This window comes from Peromyscus maniculatus, chromosome 18, assembly GCF_049852395.1.
Source record: "Peromyscus maniculatus bairdii isolate BWxNUB_F1_BW_parent chromosome 18, HU_Pman_BW_mat_3.1, whole genome shotgun sequence".
NCBI lineage: Eukaryota > Metazoa > Chordata > Mammalia > Rodentia > Cricetidae > Peromyscus > Peromyscus maniculatus.
In genome coordinates this window covers 35,616,119-35,626,123 of record NC_134869.1, presented here as the reverse complement: position 1 = coordinate 35,626,123, position 10,005 = coordinate 35,616,119, and the positions used below count along the sequence as shown (strand labels likewise).

General features: G+C 39.2%; 1 protein-coding gene across 16 annotated transcripts in view; it reads right to left on the bottom strand.

Moving 5' to 3' along the window:
• Positions 1-10,005, bottom strand: part of Osbpl8 (oxysterol binding protein like 8) — a 140,023-nt gene continuing 130,018 nt past the window's right edge. For all 16 annotated transcript variants that reach the window (XM_076553888.1, XM_042263424.2, XM_042263427.2 and 13 more), the window contains 3 exons: positions 7,829-7,934; positions 6,298-6,400; positions 1-4,125 (listed from right to left, as the gene is read on the bottom strand). In XM_076553888.1, coding sequence (XP_076410003.1) covers positions 3,993-4,125; positions 6,298-6,400; positions 7,829-7,934 — 342 coding nt within the window. In that variant the 3' untranslated portion in view covers positions 1-3,992. The remainder of the gene's footprint in view (positions 4,126-6,297; positions 6,401-7,828; positions 7,935-10,005) is intronic.

Genomic DNA, 10,005 nt, shown 5'->3' with positions numbered 1-10,005 from the left:
TTGCTTTTAAAAAAAAGTTTATTTAGAATACCTACTTGTAGAAGTTAACATAATTTTACAGATCATTAGAAAAATTCTTTTCTCTCTGCAAACATGACAGGTTAGGAATAATAGATTAGAAATGTATACATTACAAAACCGCCTGTGACTATCTATACTTTTACTATGCACCTTAAGAGAATTTAACTGAAACTGTGGGTAACAACACACTTACTGCCTATCATACAAAACTGACCAGTGGTAGTTCTTGACTTTATAAACAGCCATTAACTGATGTATTTAAAATTAAATGTGTACTTTACATGCCAAAAGGTGAATATAAACCCAACTGAAGGTCTGTGGCTCATCATTCAAAGGTTTCATGGCAATTTTTTTCAAATAAAGAGTTTCAATATTATGGTATTAAAATAACTTTCATGATAAATGAAGAGGCTAATTTTTCTAAATACTTCATAAAGTATAAACACATTCATTTTTGTCAAGGTTTTCCTGTGGCTCTCACTAAGTATGTTAATCTTATTAATAGACCCTGGTCCTGTACAATTTTAACAGTCCATCTTCAATTAAAAATTGTAACAAAATAGTATTGTAATTGTAACAAAAAGTGGATATACTAAACCCACAAAGTACGTAACAAAATGAAACCAACTTATGCAGAGGTGGCAGGTTTACATTTTAAAGAATCTCTTTATACAGGTAGTCAAATAACAAAGAGGTTGAAATGTAAACTCATTGAATTATGGGAGTTCCTCCTATAGGTCAATTTGGAAAGTTTGATATAAACATGAACATTTTATTTATATTTAACATAATTCAAAGTAACCTGTAGGCTCATGTATGGCTCATCTTATGCCATCATCCCTGTACATAAGACAAGAAAGCAAAACAAAACTATTTACTGCTGACTAGAAATGCTAAACACCGGAAAAAGATGGAATTTTATACATTTGTTTTTTAAAATTTGATGAAGATATTCTTCAAAAAGTTAAAACTGCCTTCCACAAGGTTCTGTGAATATGGCACGCGTTGACACCCAAAACAGTGTGAATTCCATCAAAAAGGCACTGTTTACAATACTCAGAATTAAGTTTACTTCGATGATGTCTGAGTAAGAATATATTTGAAATCGGTAACGAGACAAACCCTTATAAAAGTACAGCATGACTGTTTACATCGTCTTCAGCTATAGAAAAGGAAATAAAATGACACAGAGAAATGACCTTTTGTGACAAATAAGCCCACGAATACTTGGAACACACTGTAGTTCTGTAACACAAAATAATAAAAGTATCTCCTTAAAGGCACAAAAGCATGAAATAGGAAATGAGGATTGTATCTTACGAGGCCAGCTGTTCAATGGAATGCAGCTCTCAACTGAGCTGTGACACAGATGGCCACTGTACCTTTCTAAGTCATACACACACACACACACACACACACACACACACACACACACACACACACACACACACAAAGCAGCAATAAGAACTGGTTAAACGTCCATTGCTGCAGCACACTAACATCTCGTATGCCTATGACTGTATTTCCTAACCAGCAATGTCTCTCTAAACGGGGGGACAACTAAAGACATTTAACACCCGAAAGATGAAAATGTCAATAATTATTACTACTCATCTAAATGTTCATGTGAGCAAACAAGGTTTTAGGTAAATGAAGAAAACTGGTCATAGCGTCACAAACTGCGTGGAGTTTTCAGACAGTATGCAAGAGTGAGTCACACACAATATGAAACCATTTCTGAAGAAAGATAACCCTCAAATCAGAATGTTCAAAGTCAGGTCACACAGTCTGGCTAGACTCAAGGTCAACTCTACACTGTTCAAAGGACTTCTAGAAGAATCCACCAGTTCCTGAGTTTTGTATTCAGTTCACAGAAAGAAACTCCTACAACTAAAAGCGTCAGAGAAACATCTGATTGAACATTAGCTTTCAGTGTGTAAGAAAGTCACCCTGTTCATTAGCTTCTGACTCCTTGGGTAAGGAAGGACCCATTAACATCAGCTCTGAAGTGAAATTAAAAAACAAAACAACTACCTTTCCAGTCTCAGATGCCAATACAAATAAAGCACTGTTCAGACCACATATGACAATACAAAGGAGTAAGACAGAGCCCTAAGGCAGGTCACCAACAATTGAACATCTCAGGGTTTAACGATGAAACAACTTTTAGTGATCAACCAATTAAGTTATATATAATATAAATTAATACTAATTTAAAATCATATAAAGATCAAGTTGTACAATATTTACAAAATATCACATCAATGAACAGGCAGTTGAGCAAAATATTGGTAGTAGAATATGAAATACAAAAAATATATTGACAAATATGAAATATAACCCCAAACTCCATAATAATGAAATACTGGAGACAGGTACACCTTGCTTACGCTGTTAAAAGTTTAAAATATTTTCCTATGAAGTACAGCACTGTTTTGCTAACACCGACTGTGTGGGAAATGGCTTTTCGTGGGACCCGAAGGTACAGGAGATAGTTATAAGCAGCTGCAGCAATGAAGCAGTCATCTCTTGGCTTTGCAGTCCTCACACAGAGCTGACTGCAGCCCCATCTCAGTGGACTGACTTGCACCTCAACCTCTCCCTAGCTGAGGGCAGGTGGAGCCAGACCAACAGCTCTTTCTGAATTTTTCACTGTATAAACTTTCTGTAACCTGTAGTTTGGAGGAATCTAAATTTTATGACATGTCCCAAAACTTAATTAACCTTTTAAAGAAGTGGGGTTTTTTTTGACAATAATAAAGAGTCAAAATATTAAACTGAAGAAATAGGCAAAAACCTTTAGTAACAAAACCTGCCTGAGCCTGGACAAAAGGGCTTGTACAGAACTGTGGCTGGAAACAGGACGATGGAAGGAGATGATAAACTTCCTAACTTCATATTCTCAAATGCTCAACTTATTGCACATTTAAGCAAGTTGATTTTAATGTTCTTAAAATAAAGGCCACTGCAGTGTCTTTTCTTACTGCCTTTTTTTTTTTTTTTGCTTCTAAAGTAAAATATTAGAATTTTTCTCTTCTATTTACTCACTGAGCACTCCAGTGTCAAAATGAATGCTAAAATGTTTTCCATAAAGAAACACCAAATGATCAGGATTTCACATACCCTATAAACACTAACATCTGGACAACATCTGGATGATGTCCTAGACTAGCTGACTTAATAAAACCAGGAAAGGATGGCAAACAAACTTGACCATTTGTCAGCAAGTACTTAAGGTGGGACTGTAACACACAGCTCCATGTAGCTACAGACCAGTCTTTAATATTGATAGATTATATATATATATAACTACGGATATACCTACATGTGTAACATTAAGTTCTAGAGATTAGAAAATCTTGTGTAAACTCTTAAAAACTTTCTACTTATTCCTCACAATATATTAATTCTGACCACTCACACTTTTTTCTTGGTGTTTCTAAGACAACTGAGCTAGATACCTTGGAGATGGTTTTAACAGTATAATGTATTGACTTAGTCATAATATATCTATTATCTATCATTTCCCCACTGTAATTCCTTAATAAAGGTTGTATGCCAGTCTTCTGAAGAAAATAGTTGACTATACATATATTTATAAGATTGATGGCATTTCTGTTATGAACAATGGTATCAGAATATCTCCTAACATACGGTAGCACACAGAAACTACTGTCAGGTAAGAGTTCTTGTGTACACATGTGGATTTACTATACTCACATGTAGGCACAGTCTCACACAAGTGTTCTGGCACTTAACACATAGCCAATTTTAACAACCAAACAGAACAGCTCTTGTTTCTGCTTAAGGACAGAGATGTGAAAAGTAGCAGACACTTCTACATTTATCTCCTAGTTTTGTTTGTTGGATTTAGAAAGATTGTGATGCTTTACTAAAGAGCAAACCAATTTGAACACTGGTCCCAGGCCAAATCTGATCTTTCCAGTTCAGTGACCAACTGTTGAGAACGACTACTTAAACATGAAGTTTATTATGACTTGAAGCAAAATCAGAAGGAAAATGACGAAGTAGTCTTTCTGTTGCAGAAAATAATCTGTAGCCGGTGTACTCGAAAGTAAATGATTTCGAAGAGCCATAATGTTTCTACAAAATAAACAATAAATTTGATAATTATTTTTCAGAAGTGTTAGTACAAAACATCATTGTTACAATGATTATCTTGTCACAAAGTAACTAGTTCAATCAATTACTACTCTAGCCAAGATCTGAGATGCCAGAATTCAGGCTAATGTGCTTTTAAGTACACTGTATTTACTTTATGACATATTAAAGAGAATCATCACAGATTAATACAAAAATATATTATCATCTCTGTTATTACAGTAGTTTTAAGAAAGGTAATTTGCTTTTTAATTGACTAAGTTTCTTTTATCTTTAATTGAGAGACATGAGTGGAGGAAAAATTCCAAAAGGAAAAAAATGCAACAGAATTCCTAACAACCTCAAATTGAAGAATACTCAATAGCTTTCTTCTGCTACAAAAAAAAAATGTGAATTTAGTCATGAAATATAGTCTCTTCATGACATCTTAAATGTTTTTGGCTAAAAGCAACTCATGAGTCAATCACCATTACATTTTTTTTTTGGAATTGTGCTATGAAAAAAAGGCGGCAAACACAACCAAATAGGTTTACACATATAATGAAATTAAATTATATAATGTGGACACCAATTTAAGGCCTGATTAAGGTCTGATGATATCCAAGAGGTCATGCTGGCTGCTCTGAGGGAGCTAACAGTCCAGAGGGGCCAACAGCACACCTGAGAGCAACTCTGCAGGGTGCTCCAAAGGAGGCCGGAGGGAAAGTCCGGCCAGCTCCTGTAGAGGAGGGCAGGGTAAATGGTCACGGGGCTGCAAGAAGGTGACATGTGAAAGCAACCTAATGGGTATGCAGAAATGTTCTTTTCTCTCTCTCTGTTTTTGAGACAGTGTGCCTCCCTCCCATCTCAACCCCCTGCAATGCTCTACCTAGAGCAGGCGAGAGATTTGCCTGTCTCTGCCCTGAGTGCTGTGACTGAGTGTGCACACCATCACAGGTGCTGGCCTGTCTCTGCCCTGAGTGCTGTGACTGAGTGTGCACCATCATACATGCTGGCCTGTCTCTGCCCTGAGTGCTGTGACTGAGTGTGCACCATCACACGTGCTGGCCTGTCTCTGCCCTGAGTGCTGTGACTGAGTGTGCACACCATCACACATGCTGGCCTGTCTCTGCCCTGAGTGCTGTGACTGAGTGTGCACACCATCACACATGCTGGCCTGTCTCTGCCCTGAGTGCTGTGACTGAGTGTGCACACCATCACACGTGCTGGCCTGTCTCTGCCCTGAGTGCTGTGACTGAGTGTGCACACCATCACAGGTGCTGGCCTGTCTCTGCCCTGAGTGCTGGGACTGAGTGTGCACCATCACACGTGCTGGCCTGTCTCTGCCCTGAGTGCTGGGACTGAGTGTGCACCATCACAGGTGTTGGCCAGAGTTTTTCTTGATGAATAAAGGAAAGAAGGGCCATCTGAGAAGCAAACTGCAGAATGGGCAATGGTCCAAACATGAGCGTGCACACATGGCATGGAAGACATGAGAAGCTTCATATGACAGAAGCACGGGACAGGACAGGTCCAGGGAACAGCAAAGAGGCTGAAGATAAAACTGCAGCTCCAAGAACAGAAAGACTGTTCATATTTAATTACCCTGAACTTACATCCAATGCTGAGTGATGCATGCATAAAAAGCAGGAAGGCTTAATAGTCAACATTTTTAAAGCTCATGTAGCTAGTCTCCGTAATGAAACAGGAACAGAAACACCTTTCCTCTAGGCCCCTCTGTTAAGTGTTAATAACTGCTAGGTGCTAGATCATAGAGTGGTGTGTGTGTGTGTGTGTGTGTGTGTGTGTGTGTGTGTGTGTGTGTGTGCGCGCGCTCATTAAGTGATACAATTACACATTAGCCATACACAAAGGGGAACCACAGGAACAAGCAAGTCTGTCAGCTTTCTCAGAAACAACCCTACCTCCACACCCAACACAGCTACATTCCTTAGCAGTGAAACATTTTACCCTGGGGGGGGGGGGATCTCACAGCTCCATCTCCCCTGGAGTTCAGTGTGGGAGGAATTTGTAAGCTTCAGACTTCAGGCACCAGGGCCAGGGCTCTGTTTTTAAACCTTAGCAGTGTCACAGAATGGAAAGTCGGCATGTTTTCCCTCCACGGTGTCTTTACTCCTCTGGGCACAAACAACGGGCTCTGTCAGAATCTATTACCTTTTAATTTCTTCCTGGGTTTGTTTTATGGATTCGATGGAACTCTGAATGTCCCCCAGGTCTATCCCCTTCTTTCTTCGTGTACTCGGTTTAACAGACTGAGCTAAAAGACATTTAGAAGCAAGTTGTAGTCACAATCTATAGTTGAATTTAATGACTTGTATAATAAACATTTTTCTACACATTGGTTTGAATGGCCTACAGATTAACAAGATAAATATTCTGCATTTTTAAAGTCTCAAACATATCAAACCCAACCTGGAAAACTGCATAGAGTGGTTACAAATTACTTGTGGAATCAGTTTTATTTTTTAAATTCATTAAAACAGGCAAAAAGAATTCATTTAAAATCTGTATTAATTTTGGGAAAATAATAGTCTCTTCGCCCCCTGCCGCTGGCACAGATCTGAAGAGCTCAGCTACTGTTAACTTCATCCCTTTCCGGCTGTGCTCACATCTCCCTCCAGGTCTCTCTTTTTCAGCTAAGGTTAATAGGACTGCCCCAAGTCCACACAGCTGGAAGGTAGCAAGTGGTCAATAAGCAGCGGCAGACATATTACAGGAAATACAGTGGTACTGAAAAGAAAGCCAATGAAAGAACTAAAAATATCTCTACACGAGGTACTATTCCACATACCCATCGGTGATCTCTGTGACCTTGTGCAGACTAATGAGTCCCAAGGTTCAGAGTTCCTGTTGGTCTCCTCTGTTGTAAATGACTAACACTGCAGCATTCTCTTTCCGCTATCACCCACATCCCTGTACTGCCAGCTTAGTTCAGGATGCTATCCCAGGTATGTTCCAGGCCTGGGGGAGCTGTCACTGGACAGCCGAGTAACTCATCAGGGATCGTCCAAGAACCTTCCCCAAGCCAGACTGCACCCCTTTCTGTTAAGCTCGTCATCACTTATCATCTATGTCCTTATGTTTACTATGTATTACTCTAGTGTTGCCTCTGTAGGTAAATTAGGCTCCCTAGTTTAGTGTAAACTCAGACACTGCATTTAAGCAGATTTTTAAAAATTACTTTTTCAGTTTCCTTCAATGTCTAAGACGTTACCTTAATCCCTCCTTAATTGTATCTCAATCTAGTCTGAGACAGTCCACACAGTATCTGACTTGGTGAAGACACTATTTAATCTAGCAGTTTACACATTTATATTCTCACTTGTCTGCATCTTCCAACACTACTAGTTAATTCAGGAACGAGAAACTCTTTTGAAACATAAACTGACTCAAAACTTCAAATCTGCTTTTTTAATTTAATCAACAGGTTTTCACGGAAAAGCCAAAGGGTTGCTACTGTAGCGTTTTGTTTTGTTTTTCTCTGCATCCCACCCTTCTTCATCCCCATGCCGTTATCTCAGAGTCAGCTCGTTTAGTCAGAAACAGCAACACACCGGCCTCCTGTCTCCATACAAATGCTCACATTCTTCAGCTAATTTGAGAACCACTTACATACACCTACCAGCACAGTAAAAGATTTCTCTAAAATGTGCTCACAGTCAACAGTCTGTGATAAATTCTTTACCTTCACTTCCGGATGAGTCCTGGAGGTCGGGCTCTGGGGAAGAATAGCCTTTCGCCACTTTCTTCTGTTGCCTTGTTGGTTTATGCTTCATTTTTGGAACACTAACCTGAAATAAATCTTATTACTATTAGGTGAGTTTGCACCATATCCTGTAACTAAACCACCTGTACAACTGTCAAAACCACTGATGATGTGATGCTTGGGAATCAAAGCACAATCTAATGAAATTTAACAAGTAAGACACACTGCACTTAGCATTCCACTGTCTTAGTGGATTTCACCTGGGCACAAAGATTAGAAAGAAGAAATGTATGAAGTAATTTCCCTCCCATTCCTGACCGGTATACAGACTTCATACATACACAGATGTATGAAGACTCACTGTGACCTGTAGTCTATTTAGAAGGAAGTGCACGTCTCATGTGTCTCCACCATATCAGTGGGACATAATTTAAAAACATTTTACACCTCAATCTCAGCAGAGGCAGGGGCAGGTGAGTTTCTGCGTTTGAGAACAGCATGGTCTAGACAGTGAGATCCAGGCTAACCCAGGACTACATAGTGAGACCCTGTCTAAAAAAAATAAATCCAAACAAAAGTTTTGCAATTTAAAATTGTGATAGCACGTATATATGATAGAGTTTCGCCATTTTAAAACTACTACATACAACCTGCTAGCAGTAATCATCTCAATGTTGACCATAGCTATCTTCAAGATTCTGTAACTGCTCACCCTCTTCTTCCTCAGGTCACTGGGAGTCTGTAATCTACTTTCTGACTCTGAGAATTTGCCTACTTAGAAACCGTAGAACATTTGTCCTTCAGAGTCTGTCCGTGTCGCAGCATGGAGCGGAGTATTCTATAGCATGTTTATTTGATGAACATCCCCTTCTACGGACAGACTGCCTTGTTTATGCACCTATCCGCCAAAGGATCCTGCCCTGCTGCTCTCTCCCGGCCACTGTGAATAGCCTGCAATGAATACGGTCCCATCGTATTTCCACTTCTGATTTTCAACTCTTTTGGAGCGGAAGAGCTGGGTCACGTGGCCATTTGGTATTCCATACTCTCTTCGGACCTTCTAAACCGTGTTTTCCCTCAGCTGCAAAGTTTTACATTCCCATCAACAACGTGCTGGGCTCTGGTTTCCCCGAATCTTCACCAACACTTTATTTCCTATTTTAATTTTTAATCACAAATTAAGTGGGAAGAGACAAACTAATTGTGATTTTGAGTTGCAGTTCATATACTAATATTAACATTTTTATGTGGTTTTGGCCATTTGTGTATCTTCTTTGGAGAAATGTTTAATCTAGTCATTTGCCTTTTTTTTTTTTTTTTTTTTTTTTTTAAAACCAGGATGTCTTTCATTAAGTCAGGGATTCTTTAAATATTTTGGATATTTAAACGCTGTTAGATAAATGATTAGCAAATAGTTTCTTTCATTCTGTAACTTGTCTTTTTGCCTTCTTCATGGCATCATCTGATGCTTAAAATGTTTAAGTGAGATCACTGACTTGTTTGTGCGTGGGTGCTTTCCTGAAATTACATATAGACCACACGTGTGCCTGGTGCTGGCAGAGGCCACATGGGGGCATGAGAGCCCCTGAAGTGGGAGTTACGGAAAATTGAGAGCTGGTGCTGGAAACAACCCCAGGTCCTCTACAAGAGCAGCAAGTGTTTTTAACTGCTGAGCCAGCTCTCGATAGCCCATAGTTCAGCTTTCTGGTGGCTGCTGCTATTAGTGCTTTCAGTGTCTTACTTCCAAAGACAAGGTCATGATGACTTATACTGTTTTCTAAGAATTTTATAGTCTCACCTCTCATTTTATATATAGATCCATTCTAAGTTACTTTTTGTACAGTAGAAGTCAGTGGCTATGGCTCAGTACCATTTGTTCAAGAGACTAGTTAGTATTTTTCCAAGGAGTGGGAGAAATAATTATCTAAAATAATTTTCAAACCTCCCTTGAACACTTATTTTATGTGTATACGTGTTTACTTGAGGGTGTCTCCACACATACATGCACTATCTGAGGCAGCCAGAACAGAGTGCAGAGCCCTGTAACTAGAACTATAGATGGTTGGAGCAGCCATGTTGGTGCTTGGAATGGAACCCAGGTCTTCTGGGAAAATAGCAAATGTTCTTAACTCCTGAGCCATCTGTCCAGCCCCTCA